This window comes from Mauremys mutica, chromosome 23 (assembly GCF_020497125.1).
Source record: "Mauremys mutica isolate MM-2020 ecotype Southern chromosome 23, ASM2049712v1, whole genome shotgun sequence".
Taxonomy (NCBI): Eukaryota; Metazoa; Chordata; order Testudines; family Geoemydidae; genus Mauremys; species Mauremys mutica.
In genome coordinates, this window is record NC_059094.1 from 10,800,340 (window position 1) to 10,814,642 (window position 14,303).

Genomic DNA, 14,303 nt, shown 5'->3' on the forward strand with positions numbered 1-14,303 from the left:
GGTTGGGGTTTAAGACACAGCCAGTTCGATGGCGTTCATCCTTTCGTTCTTATTCTGCATGTGCATTGGGGTGCTTATAGCAAGAGATTCTCTAGGGAGATTCCTCGCCCGTTCTGCGTTCGGGACCCTAGAACCCAGAGAGGCTGGAAAAGGCTTTCATGGCTCTTTTTTTTCCTCCTGGCCTGAGCAGTGCCACGTAGAGACAAGGTGCAGGCTTACCTAATGTAAACCAGGCTGGGTCTCAATCCCCAAATCTTGTGCAGAAGGACCGAATAAAGCTTTGGGTGAAAACGTGTTCTAAACATCGTAGGTGCTTTATTTTCCAAAGAATAAGAGAAGAGAAATACCAACTTATCCGCAAATCACCATGGGGCTCAGGCTGGTTGGGTCAGTTCTCAAGCTCTAAACACCTTCCACGGGGGCCAGACCCTTGAGATATCAGCTGCTCCCTCTGCAATTCATATGGCCAGACTTTGCATGGAGGCCTCCTGAAAATCTGACCCCAACGGTGGAGGCCGAGCCCTGCTGAAAACTGGCTAATGGAGATGGTAAAATACCAGCTTGGGGTTCTCAAAAGGGCCTTCGCTGCAATAGCTTGGCCTTCAGCCAGAGTACAGCTCGACTCAGAGGGAATTACTTTTCTGCATGGGCCGTCTTTAAGAAAGTAACACTGCATTTCTGTAGCAACCCCCCACCCTAGGATCTCAGAGCCCTTTATGTATTATATTGAGCTGTGAGATGGGCCAATATTCTCACCTGCATTTTACAGCAGGGGGGAAACTGAGGCAGAGAGGGGGGCAGCAGATCAGTGGGAAAAGAGGCCAGAAGTCCTGACTCCCAGCTCATCTTTCTTAGAGCAGGACAAGCAGGGGGTTAGGTAGGTAGAGCGCTCATTGGTCCCTCCAAGGAAATGAAGGAGCTGTGTAGGGGGGTGTGCTCTCCTGCTTTAGCCCCTGGGGGATCCCGCCTGCAGGACTAGCGCCTGGACAGGAGACTGAATTGCAGGCTGCAGTACCACAGCAGCACGCGAGATCCCAGCTAATGGCAAGTTCCCCATTTACTAGCCGCACAGAAGGGCTGTTCAGTCAGTAGGTCCCTGGGGAAGGTTCCCTGTAGCATCAGTAGAGCCCCGAGAGAGAGGCTGCCTACTGGGGCCGTATTTTCATGTCCACGTATTTGTAAGAGTAGTGGTGCCCCTTCCCGGTGGACCAGTTGATCCCGTTGGCATAGGAGCTGTGTTCACCTTTGAGGTACAGCCCGTTGAGGTTGGAGGAGTGGCACTGCCCATACCACCAGCCGCCTTTGTAGAGGACGGCACAGCTGCCCCCAAAGGTGTCGTGGTCTTTGTCCCACGTGGAGAACCCCAGCCGGTTGTGGCCTGAGAGAGAATCTCCTGCAAAGGGAAGAAGGGAAATTCACACAGGGCTTGGCCTGCGGCATCTTCATTCCATGCCAAACTCCCGGCCTTCGTGTGAGGGCAAAGGCTTTCCCCAGCTGGAGTCGTAACAAAGAGCCTTGCCTCTAGGTCACCGGTTCAAATCCCGCCCGTCTCTTTGCATATTATTATTCATTCATAGGCAGTATCACGTATGGGGCCCCGATTTCCACCTTGCACAGTCATTCACACTTGTGCAAAGACTCACACCGGTCTGATCCGGCAGTGGTTTGGTGTAAACACTGACCCGAGGTGCAGGGACAACGGAGAATAAGGCCCGAGTCCTGTAGTCCTCCCCCTGGTGTGAAATGAGTTTGGTGGGTCACAGGAGACAGGCGGTGCCCATACCCCACTGGAGCCCCCAGCCCCACTCACACCCTGGCTGGAACTAGCACCGGCCCAATAACATTTACTAGATGAATTTTGCTACGTTTTCCAGATAGTCACCTAGAAATTCCCCTTCCTCCCCCAGTTCTAGTTGGAAACTCTCAGCAGAGAAGCCAAGGCCTGAGCGGCCTGTGGACACTGGGCTGCCTTCCCACCCCTAGGGCTGGTCCCTCCAGGTCTGGGCTGAGGCACTGTGGACATGCAGTGGGGAGGGGGGCTGCTCCTGCAGACCCCGTCCCAGCTAGACCTGGTGTGTGGACACGCAGGGGCTCCGGTGGGGGCAGGCTGGGGCTCTTCACTGGTGCTAACAGAGTCACAATGGAGGGCTGAGGAATCCTAGCCCTGCCTCCCCACCTCGCACAGCTGGTATTTTATCCTTGGGAATCACAGTGGTGGCTTTCCTATGTGATAACCCCCCAGCAGCCTATCCCCACTTGAGGCGTCTCCCCCAGCCAGGTGGGGAAGGTGCTGGGCCCACCAGGTATCCCTGTGATTGAGAAATCCAGTCGGTAGCTTCCAAACTCTTAGGGGGTGTCTGCACGGCAGCTGGGTGCTGAGATTCCCGGCACAGGTAGAGGCACGCTGGCTTTGCTCGAGGTCGCACACTAGAAGTAGCCGTGTGGCCACGGCAGCCCAGCCAGTGGCTCAGGCCACATGCCGAGTATGTACCCCGGTGGGGCGGCATCCGGAGGCCAGCTCCAGCAGCTGCGGCCACACGGCGGTTTTTAGCGCGCGAGCTTGAGCGGAGTTGGCGTCTGTACATCCTCCCGAGCCGGGATTCGCAGCTGCAGTGTGGGCGTTACCCGCCGTGGCCCTGAGAAACCGACGCTGCGCCCTCGACTTCGTCCAGTTTCGCCAACGGTCATGGAGGCGAGGGGAAGGGAGGGCACGGACAGGATCCAGCGACAGTGGTTCCCCCACCCAGCTTTGCTAATGGGAGCCTGACCTGCAGGGACCCTCCTCCTCTTCCTCCAGGGCTGGGCTCCCCCAGCCAGCCCTGCAAATGCACCTCAGGCCTGTAGCAGCCCCTTCTGCCCGACAGCTGTTACTGCTCCTCTCCCACGGTCTGGTGGGGCGGCTGCGATTGCTTTTTCTGTGACTTGCTCGGTTACCCTTGTCCCTAATGCTCTGACATTGTGTCTTGGGACGACTGCAGGCTCGAGGACAGATCCTCAGCAGGCCTTACTCCAGTCTTACGCCAGGGAAAGGCTTCCCCTTGGTGACTAGCTAGCCTCATGCAACTCAGCCTTCCCCGTCTGAAGAGCTGGGCTCCGCCACCAGAGAGGCCACTGGTCTGAGGGCCTCAACCCTGCATTAGAGGTTAAAGTCGCTAGCGCGAGCTGAGATGCTGTGGCACAGCTGCCAGGCTCTGCTCAGGTAATAGCAAAGGGGGTGCCGCCAGCTGGCCCCCGCTCACCTTGCAGCGGCAGGCAGGCCCAAGTGGAAATCGCTCAGTAACTCACCCATGGTGCCATCCAAGTAGGAGCCCAAGGCGAGCGTGTAGTTTTCCCTTTCGCTCAGCATCTTGAAGCTGCTGTACTTGGCAAACGTGCTGGACTCATTGAAGTCCCTGGCCTCAATCCGCAGCTGGTAGGTCCCTGATGTCAAAAGGAGAGCAAGGCATCAAAGTCCCAGCATTGCTGGAGAGAGCGGCCATGGCCCCAGTCCAAGGCAGGAGCTAGAATCACCATGGGAAGATGCAGTCCCCCTGCAGGTTAGGGGCAGCCTGGGGACACAAGGATGGGAAACCCCGGAGGAGGTGGAGGTGGGAGTACAGGAGGGGCTAGGGGCCGTGATGCCATGGTGGGGAACCAAGCCCAGGAAGCACCCGTGTCTGAAAAGGCTCCGGATTTTCATGATCACACCAGCTCTGAGCCAGCTCCTTTTGGAGCTCACTAGCTACCACCGAGCTCTGTTTGGGGTTAACCCTTTCTAGGAACCCTCCCCAGCATGCTTTGCGGCCAGCTGGCCCTTTAAACTCAGGGGCAGACAAGCCGTTCCAGCCTGGACTTCTCTCCTTTCCAGAGGGGGATTTGGTAGCGGCCTGTCCCAGGAGGAGGGGGTGCTCAGAAGGGTACGTGCTGTGTTTGCACTTACAGCCAAGCTGAACTGGCTGCATGGGCAGCAGCGAGCAAGTTGCTGCGTTGGTTTCAAAGCTGATCAGGAAAAGTCAGTGTTAACTCCCCGGGCCAGATCCCTGCTATGCTGGTGTAGATCTGGGGTTGCTCTGCTAAAGTCAGTGATTTTACGCCTCAGTCTGGCCTTCCCCTGCTGCTCCCTTCTCAGCTGGGTGGCGAGAAGTCTCCTTACCGGTGCTGGTGAGAAGGTGGATGTTGTGGTTGCCCAGCCAGAACTCCGATGCTTGGTTCCCAAACCCTCTCTTGTAGGCCTCCCAGCCCCGATAGAAATCCACCGAGCCGTCCTGGCGCCGCTGGAACACCTGGAAGGCAAGGGGCAGGTGACGCCCAAACTCAGCAAGCCCTGGGGAGCTGGGCAGGACCCAATCCTGCTGCTGAAGCTGCAGGGGAGTCTCCCAGTGAGTCCAATGTCCACCCTTCAGAGGATCTCAGCGAACAGCCATCTCCCCACTGAAGGGTCTTACGTGGTGCCTACCGCCAAGGGGCACCAGCTGGGACTGGCCCCTAGACTTCCCTCACTACAGACACGGGGCTCCATGGCTTGAGGCAAAGGACTAGCACCCAGCGGCTCTTATAGCATCGTTAACAACCAGCGTTTCAAAGCACTGAGTAGCTGGGAGGGGGGCAGGGAGCTCACCCTTGCTCTGGGGGAAAGGAGACTAATGAGCTCTCCTGGGCTTGTTCAGCCCTTAATGAGGCGCATCTGTAAGGTTTGCTCTGCCTGGAGGAGGCGGGTGGGAGCTTAGAAAGGGAAAACAGGGCCCTGGAAGGGGTGGTGACCAGGGCGAAGGCTGCTATGCCCCCGAGAGTGCTGACCATGCAGACAGATCAGCCAAGCGGGAGGCAGGCTCTGGCCTCGCTGCCCCTGTAGTTGCATGAACCAGCTGTCAAACGAGGTGCCCCAAGCTGGAGTGAGACCTTAACTGAAGACAGCTGATAAGGCCCAAAGGGGCTGGCTGCAGAAAGACTGCTGGAAAGACAGGCCATCTCTCTGCTCTCTGATCCCCTTCCCTGGCAAGGGAAAGAGGGAGACAAGGCTCCCCCCCCCCACCTTGTTTGTTCTGTCTGGAGAGCCCGTTGTGCACTGCAAACAGCGGGAGGATGTTATAAAGAACATGGCCTGGGCTCTGGTGGGAACTCTGGGGAGTCTCAGCCCCCCCACCAGCCAAGGCGCTGAGCAATTTGGCAAGACTGGCTACCTGGTGCCTACATGAGAGACGAGCTCTTCTGAAAATCTGGCCTGAACTCCCCTAACCGGGACCTGCAGCAGAGTCTTCAACCTGGTATGTGGACTGGCCACAGACCCACTCTGTGCAATGGGGGGGTGGGGTGGTAACACCAAGTAGGTGGAGGCATGTGTGGGGAGGTGTATTTCCTCCTGCATCCCCTGCTCCCTGCCCTGCTTGAGGGCTAGAAGGACTCACCAGCCAGCCCCCGCCATCCGTTTCCATGTCACAGAAGACGGTCAGCGTTCTCCCCGGTTCGGGCCGGATGGTGTACCAGCCGCTCAGCCCCTCACCCTGCTCCAGCAGCTCCTTGCAGTTCCTGGCACCTGCCCCTCGGGAGAAACACCAGCTGGGTGAGTTCGTTATGGCCAAGGCAGTTAGCAATGTCCGATCCAACACAGGGGTTGGGATGGGGGTGGGGGTCTCAGAGCACCAGCCACTCTGTCTTGGATGACCTGGGGAGCTGGGCAGGACCCAATCCTGCCGCTGGAGCTGTGGGGGGATCTCCCAGTGAGTCCTTCAGATCATCTCAGTGAACAGCAAACAGCTGCCCTTCCACTGAGGGGTCTTATGTGGTGCCTGTGGGAAGAATGACTGACATTGGCTTTCACAGCCATCTGCTGGCTGACTGATAAACACACCCCGGTCAGGGACTTTCAGTGCTGGGCAACTGATTTTTCTGTTCACTGACTGAAAATGGAAACATGTCAGAAACTTTTTGGCAAATCGAAAAGTCCAAGAAATGTTCGGTTTGGGTTGAACAGAAGGTTTGTTTGGATTTGATGCTGCGTTGTTGAGGCCGTGTTGGTCCCGTGTTTAGAGTTGGACCATTTTGAAACGTTTGGCTGTTCTGAGTAAAACGAAAGGAAATCTGGAAACAGAAACGGCCGTGTGAACCGAAAAATCCGAGCGTTCCTTTAGAAAGAGTCAAAATGACATGGGGGGGGGCTGGTTTTTGGTTTTGACTGAAACAATTTGGCAAAAGCAACAACAATTCTGGGAACACTTGGTGTCCCCGAAGCTGCATTTTTCATAGAAAAGGCAGTCGCCCGGCTGTAACTCAGAGCTAATCCCTGGCCGTGAGGGGCTGGGATATACAGTAGCTGGGACGGTTCTCTCCAGCTGGACTAAATAAACACCTGAGGGTGAAATCAGAACTGCAGGTGGTGAGGGTGGGGTGAGGAATGATAGCTGCTGCCTGGCTGTTTCATGCTGGAGCTGATGGTAGATGCATTTGAGGGGCCTTAACTGGGGTTTAATGGTGCTCTGGGTCTCTGATGCTAGAGAAAAGAAGGAAAATGGTCTTAGCTGGGGCAGCTGTGTTTGGTGGGGCCTTGGGACGTTGTTTGGGGGAGGCCGGACTCTCACTTGGTTGGTGGCTTCACTTCATGCTATTAAATTGCAGCTAATGGAGTTACTCCCTTAGCTGGGGTGGTAGCAGCCTGTGCTTTTGGTGTGGGAGGTCTCGGGTTCGATCCCTGTGGATGGCCTGTGGCATCTGTGTGTTCGCAGCCGTGTTGGTGCGCGAGGGTAGGGTTTGAGGCTGAGGGAAGGCGTGTACCTTGCTGCTGAGAGCTGGCAGAACTGCTGGCTTCTCCTGAGGGAAGAGAGAGACAGCCATTGGTGAGATGGGTGCACCCGGCAGCTGGCCAGTGAGGGGAGGGCAGAGGTTGCTGCATGCTCTGGAGAAGGGTGGCTCTCAAATGTCACCTTGGAGGGGTGAAAGGGCCTTGCAGGGGGTGCTAACAGCCGTGGGGACCTCGGGTGAGGCCAGGCTTTCACCCCCAGCTGTTAGTCCTTCTCCCCATGTAGGGTAGTGACAACGTCTCTTCTCCAGAGCAGAGGCGGGGAAGGTGACTAGCCCTGGGAATGCAGCACTTAGACCTGTTTGCAGGCAAGAGTCTAGATGTGTCAAGAGAGTCAGCAGGGTGCAGCCAGGAGACAGAGCGGTGAGGCCTCCCGAGGGGCCCGATCCTGCATCCCGTCCTCCCCTCACAGAGTCCCATTGAAGTTACCTTTGTCTCCTTTGGGTCCAGCCTTCCCCATTGCCCCAGGGGAGCCCTTCTCGCCTGGAGAAAGAGAGCAGAGGCATGGACCTGGTTCCCTTTATTGTGCCTTTAGCGCTACCTATAACAGCCTACAAGAGCCAGGCGATGCGGCCGGGGAGCTGGGGGTGAGGAGCAGACTGGATGGGGATTTCTAAGGGGACACGGAGCCTTTTCCTTCTAGGTCCTGGGTTCAAATCCAGCCCTGGCAGGTACCATTTATTGGCTCGGGTGAAATGAATGAGCAGCTCAGTCCAATTCCCGGTGGACGGAGGTATCCGTGCTAGAAAAAATACCAGCTAGTCTCTGTGTTCGTGGTTCACTCGCTCACGGAAGGGATATTGTGTCAGCGCTTTAGTGGCAGAGACGACCAGCCAAGATCTGCTGGGCACAGGCTCCTCGCCAGCTCTGACATTTCTGCTGCACATTATCCTACCACTGCCTCTCTGGTCCAGGCACAGTGTAGGCTCTTGGGGGCAGGGACAGCCCCCAGCCCCCTCCTGCTCTGACCTATTCTAATACACATGATCCATGTTAATAGTAACACAAGCCTGAGAGCGCAGACCGCCCTGCAGAACTCAAACCTGGATTCGGCAAACCTGTCTGAAACTTTCCTGCCCACGCCGAAATATAACCCCAATCTAAAAGCTGCTTTCCTTGGCCAGGCCTGCTGGGCTCCTCAGTCCAGCCGCTCAGCCTCCCCGGTGTGTGTCCCTGAGGAGCTCTCTGTTCTGGCGCAGAGCGCTAGGGCTGTGAGCTTCCTCAAAGCAGTGTCCTGCTGACTTCCCATGAGGTGGTGATCTGCTCTCCATTCTCCTCCTTGGCACCCTGCTCCCCAGCCTCTCTGAGCTCGTGCCCTGCCTGTCTGGTGAGTTAGTGCCAAGCATTCACACGGAGTCTGCCCGTCCCTTTGTCTGTCTGTCTGGCCTGCTTTATATTGAGGCTGTGATTGCCGAGTTCTGACAGCGTCCTCTCACCTGGAGGCCCTTGAGGGCCTGGATCTCCTTTAGCGCCAGGCAGGCCGTTTGTCCCCGGCATGCCTGGCATTCCCGGGATCCCTGGCTGGCCCTGGAAAAAGATCTTCTTGTCCGCTCCGCACTGGGAAAATTCCTTCAGCTCTGAAAGAGGCAGAGAAGCAGGCTGGAGTGAGGAGAGCAGGCACGCAGTGTGGTGGTGTCCTGAAGGTAGCGATAACAGCACAGCATGGGGCCAGGAAGGGACCAGGGGAAAGGCTTTGGGGGGTGGGGGGGATGCTGAAACTGCAGGATCACATTGAGCCACTGGATGTAACCTGGGCTGGTACCCAGCAGACCTGGGCGCGTAGGCGAGTATCTTACAGGGAACTCCCCTCTTGTCTCTCTCCATAATGGAAGCGCTGTAGCCCGCTGCCCGTCCGTATCTGGTACCGCAGCCCTGCGACCTCCCATGCACGAGGAGGACGTGACACTGGGATTTGGCAGGAAGCATGAAGAGCCAAACTGAACTGTCAGGGCTGGGGAGTCTGCCCAGGTCTCTGCCCTCATTGGCTCAGGGACGTAGTTGGCCATGGCGACTGGAAGGAAGCAGCTTGGTCAGGAGGCCAAGGGTGAGATTCGCCCCCCTCCCCCACCCAGTAAGACTAGAATTAAACATCCCCCGACCGGAGGGTCAAAAAGCACTTGGCAAATGTGGATAAATTAAACCTGAACCCCCAGCGTGCAGATTGGGGAAACTGAGGCACACGGCGGCTAAGTGCCTGGCACCAGATGACACAGCAAACCGGCGGTGCAGCCAGGAATCAATCCTAGTTCTTCTGACTCCCACCCTGTGCTTTCACCCCTAGATATCACCCGGCTCATCTGATATGGACAGTGATATTGAGAAGCGGGGGTGGGGTTGGGTGACAGTCTGCCCATGTTAAATGTTAGGAAGTTTAAAGTAATAATTAAAGCCTGTACTGGGGGAGGGGAGAGAGCTGGAGCTGGCTGGAAAGTGGGGATGGGCTCATCACAGCACCTCTGGCTATTTTCTGAGCCCCCAAAGACGTTCTAGGCACCTCTCCAACCAAGTAATGAGACGTTCCCTGCCCCAGTGGGTTCCCAAGCAATATTTAACAGTATAGAACAGGCCAAGGTCCTAACCAGACTAAGAGGGAGTGAGTGTGTGTGTGGTGGCGGGGGAGGGGGGAGTGAGAAGCAGGACAAACATGGCTGGGTTGCTGTCACCTGGTGACATGATCAATGTATCTGTGCTCCTTGAATCCGTGGGGCGGTGGGGATGGGCAAGTGTTGAGGAGAAGGGAGACAGGCCGAGGAGGATGAGGCTGGTGTCTGACTTCAGGGAGAGACGTATCATTAGCCACATTTGGCAGATGGGGAAACTGAGGCACGGAATGATTCAGTGACTTGTCCAGGGCCACACAGAGAGTTGGAGGCTAGAGCTGGAATGGTCCTGATGCCCTGCTTCATCCTCTGCCTGTCAGACCACAGTGACCACAACTGATACTTTCTTAGGGTGACCAGATGTCCCGATTTTATAGGGACAGTCCCGATTTTGGGGCCTTTTTCTTATATAGGCTCCTATTACCCCCCACCCCATCCCGATTTTTCACACTTGCTGTCTGGTCACCCTGTACTTTCTAGACAGGACACTTAACCTCTGGGTTCACTCCTCGGTTCCTTGCTATCAAGTGCAAAACGTCCCCCACACATCGCTCCAAGGAATTACTTCCTGGGCAGCGTCTCTGCGCTCCCCAGGCAGAGCCCATCCCCCCAGGTAGGGTGACCAGATGTCCTGATTTTATAGGGACAGGCCCAATTTTGGGGTCTTTTTTATTATATAGGCTCCTGTTACCCCCCCACCCCCATCCCGATTTTTCACATTTGCTGTCTGGTCACCCTATCTCCGGGTTTCCTAGCTTCTCGGCACCAGCAATAGGGAACCCAGCCCACGGGGTTACCTGAGAGCCTGACATGGAGGTGAGCCCTGCTAAACCCAGCCATGCATGAACCTCTGCTCCAGCTAAGGTTGGGATTGCTTCAGTCAGCTCCCCCGCCCGCCCCCACCACTGGGGCTGTGGGTGTCTCTCCCCACCTTCCCCCACCCATGGGGCTGCAGGTGTCTCCTCCTGCTTCCCCCACCCATGGGGCTCCCCACCTCCTTACCATTATTCTGATCCAAACCCCTCTCGGGTCTGGTCCTTTCTATGGACTCCAAGGGGCTTTGCCTCCCCTTTCAGGGCAGGGGAGCTCCTCAGAGATGCGGCTGCCCCGACAATGTCCCGCTGCGGCTCCTCCTCAGAGCCTGCTCCCTGCCGGAGCCCATGAGCGTTGGACTGAGTGTGGTCCCCAGTTTGTAGAACAAAACCCCACAAAGGGATCCCCAAGGGTGCTGAGTACCCCCTGCCCCCACTGACGTCAATGGGAGCCGCGGGCTCTCAGCTCTGCCCTGGATTCAGCACCCCAGCTACTCACGTGCACAGCAGCCGGACTCTGTCTCCTGGGCAAAGCCTGCCCTGGGGCCCGGGGCAGCCGTCAGGAATGCCAGGGCGAGGAGAAGGCCCATGCAAGACTTCATCTTGTCCCCACGCCGTTACCCCTCGGGATGCCTCTGTGATCCGGGACTGCTCGGCCCTTATATACGCAGCTGCCTTTCCTGGCTAGGAGACCGTAGGACAGCCAACCCCCTGTGTTGCGTAAGGCCTGTTCTGCCCAGGGGCCAGCCTTTCTCAATGAGCCTGTGGCGCAAGAGTTGGGCTCAGCGGTTCCTGATAGCTACGGATAAGGCTTACTTCCTGGAGCCAAACGCATGCCCACGGGCGGGCGGTATGTGATATCTCGCTATCAGTGAGCCTCTGTTTGCGCTTTCGGCCCAGCTAAATCCCCTCTGCTGTTTCAGGCAGCTGGAGGGTTCTTCTGAACTTCCTGTCCTGAGCTATTAATGTGGCGCTGATCATGCTGTTGAGCGGCTGCTGCACTCCACCCCAGAGGTGGCTGCATTCTGGTGGTTGGTAAGTTCGTTCCTGTTTGAAAGGCAGCCTGGCTCGCAGGAATGAGGTCAGGACTGGGTGCCCCAGAGCACCTGAATGCTAATCTTGGCTCTGCCACTGACTCACTCAGAGGCCTTGGGCATCCCTCTTTCCCCATCTGCGAAATGGGCAACACCTGCTTTCCTGCCTCCCTCCCTCTCAAGGCTGCTGTGAAAAGGACGGTTCACCGGGGGGTGTTAGTATTACATTTCTAACATGTTAGGACAGCATCTGTCTAACATCTGGAACTTGTAAAGAACCTTTCACTACAGCCTTGGCCTTGGCAAACCACATAGACAGGCGTCCCTTCACGCAGCCCATGCAGCCACTTCTGGGGTGGAACGTGGTGGCTGTTTAACAGTGCAGAACAATCTACAGTGCAGTTTAGGACAGGAAGTAAAGGAAATCTCATGTCCAACTGACATGCCAAGGAATATTTTAGGGGAGCAAACTGGAAATGGGTCAGAACACCAGGCTTAACGCCCCTACCCCTGCAGAAAGTGCCATGGGACATGGAATTACCACGTAGATCCAGGACCCCAGGTGACTGGCTCAGCACCAAGGCAAAGGGAAGAGCAGCAACCACAACACCACTAACCCCACCCCGCTTGCAGCACCTGGGTTTCCTTGAAGTCTGGTCAAGCACTGACACAGCCTGGAGTGTGCTAGGAGCTGTACTCTCAGCCGAGCTCCCAGCCTGACAGGATGTGGCTTCGGGTTCACACCTCTCCAGTGATGGCGGCGGGAGCGTAAGGAGCCCTTCAGCTTCGGGGATCATTCCCCTCCCTGCGGAGTTCTGCTGCGCTGGGGGCTTCGGGGGGTTATTGATGCTGCACCAGGACTGAGCTTCCAGAACAGAGGGAGGCGGGAGGAGGAGCTGCCGGGGAGGAAATGGCACCAGCCAGTTGGTGGGGAATCAGGGGGGGCGGGGGGGTTGCCTTAGCTCACAGTGTGGAGGGGTCTTTAGCTGCCCTCTGGCACAACCGAGGCAGCCCCATCTGGGGCCGGAGGGGAGCAGGCTTTCATCTTGCTCTTGGTCCCAGCAGCGTAAATCATGAGCCCGCTCCATTAAAGTCCCTGGAGTGACACCGGTGCAAAGCCCATGCAAGGGGGATCAGAATCAGGCCCACGTCAGCAGCCTCCTTCCAAGGTTCCGGTGCCGTCCCCTTCCTCGAGGTGTCAGTGCCGGCAGGAGAAGCTTGTCTAGGAGCCATGGGTAGTGCTGCCCTTCTCCCCAGGGCTCACCTGCTGCAGAGGCGAACGGTCAACTGTGCCCGTTCGCTTTCGTTCCAGGAAAAGCGACAGTGACTCGAGGGCGCCTGCTCACAAGCAGCCTCTCCGAAGAAAATGAAAGAGCATCTCAGAGCGGCTTCTGGCCCGGGAAAAGCATCACCGCCTCCGACGTGGATCAAAATCCCCCTGCTGCCCCTTCACGCCCTGCCGGAGGGTCTGAAACAAAACCAGAGTAGGCAGCTGGCTCCCACTGCAGCTACTTCTCCTCCAAGCCAGCACAGTATCTATTGCTCCAGCCAGAGAGCCCCACTGGGAACATTAACCAAGCTTGAGAAATCTCATCTGCTGTAAGCTCCAATTTACAGATGGGTAAACTGAGGCCTGGGGTGCTGATGTGGTTTATGCAGAGTCCTGGCATGCGTCAGTGGCAGAGGTGGGAGTAGATGCCCAAGCTTCTGCCCCATTACCACTGTACAACAGCTGTCACTGGTGCTAAGCTGTGACCTGCCCACGGATGCGCTGGGAAAACCCTGTGCACTCCCCACTTCCTCCTTCTAGGTGCCTCCTGCTGTTTTTGTTCTCATTTTACTCCATTGATATGATTGCAACACCCCTGTACAGCCAGGCTGGGGCGGATCCCTGACTGTCTGTTCCCACTGAACAAACACTGAATTTCTCTGTTTTTCCAAGAGCAGTGGCAACTGGCCCACAGCCTGGCTGCCTTTTGTTTTGCTCACCTGTGCATGCACCAGCCTTGACATCCGTCAGGGCATTTTGGGGACTGGGGGGGACTCTGGGGCGGACTCCTCGGTGCAGCTCACTGGTTTTCTCGCTCCCGTCGCAGAACGTGACAGCCTGTGCTCTCGCTGTTCCTTTGTTACTGGAAATAGGTCAGCAATGCTGCCAGGCAAAGTAGGGCCGGGGCAAAGTTCAGGTGCTGGGCGCAAACAGAAATCTGTAAAAGCAGCAGAGTCCTGTGGCACCTTAGAGACTAACAGACGTATTGGAGCATGAGCTTTCGTGGGTGAATACCCACTTCGTCGGAAATCTGTGTGTCCTGAGCCAGGTCAGGCCGGTGGAGACTGGAAGGGGAATTGGTTTAGGGGAGCTGTATGCAAAGTTCTGGTCAGCCCCAGCTGAGGTATAAGCCAGCCACTGGTGGGCTGAGGTTTGGCTGAGGTTCATCACACCAGTGGAGTAGTTTTGGTAGAACCGGAATGTTCTTGTGATGTTTATTCGGTTGCTCCTTGAGTGGATAACTGGTGGGCTGTCCTCCAGGTGAACCCAGGCTGTACCTGCTCTGCCACTGTGTACCTGGGAGTGTTGCTCTTTGCCTGGCTAATGTTGCAGACACCTGATCCCGCCCCCAGCCCTCTCCTTCAGCCCCAGCCCAGGAAGTCCTCTTAACTCTGGGAAGTTTCCTTGAACCCGAAATCACAGGCCGTGTCTGATCAGGCCCCCACTGGCCATTTCACCCCTGGATGCAGGTGTCCCTCCAGACAGTGTCCAAGGGGTTCCCTGGAGGGAAGGACACCCCTGAGTGAGGCAGTGCCTATACCCAGGGGGTGATGGCAGGCCCACCCCACCCAAGGCAGAACAGGTTGTTAGCACAATTAACCTGATAGGCGGCAACAGGGTCTAGGAGCAAGCAGGCATAGGGTCCGGCCCCGGCACAATGGGCTGGCCCAGGGTCCCCCACCAGGCTGTCTGGAGTGGCGTGAGGACAGCTGAGCCAGGGGGACTTTGGTACCCTGGAAGGGGAGGACGATAGTGGCCCGGCCAGAGGGCTGAACCACAAAGAGGGGGCACCCTGAGTTCTGGGGGTGGGGGGCA

At 56.9% G+C, this 14,303-nt stretch overlaps 1 protein-coding gene across 4 annotated transcripts; it reads right to left on the minus strand.

The window, feature by feature from the left end:
- Positions 1–295: 295 nt before the first annotated feature.
- Positions 296–10,857, minus strand: LOC123355447 (veficolin-1-like). Of its 4 annotated transcripts, none has more exons than XM_044997934.1 (8): positions 10,684–10,856; positions 8,209–8,349; positions 7,202–7,255; positions 6,748–6,783; positions 5,385–5,518; positions 4,133–4,262; positions 3,286–3,420; positions 296–1,393 (listed from the first exon to the last, which is right to left on the minus strand). In XM_044997934.1, exons 1-8 carry the CDS (start codon positions 10,784–10,786, stop codon positions 1,146–1,148), a joined length of 981 nt encoding a protein of 326 aa, XP_044853869.1. In that variant the 5' UTR covers positions 10,787–10,856; the 3' UTR covers positions 296–1,145. The 4 variants fall into 4 exon arrangements, with proteins under 4 accessions (XP_044853869.1, XP_044853870.1, XP_044853871.1 ...); XM_044997935.1 differs by having other exon boundaries at positions 5,385–5,512; positions 10,684–10,853; XM_044997936.1 differs by lacking the exon at positions 6,748–6,783 and having other exon boundaries at positions 10,684–10,857.
- Between the last annotated feature and the right edge of the window lie 3,446 nt (positions 10,858–14,303).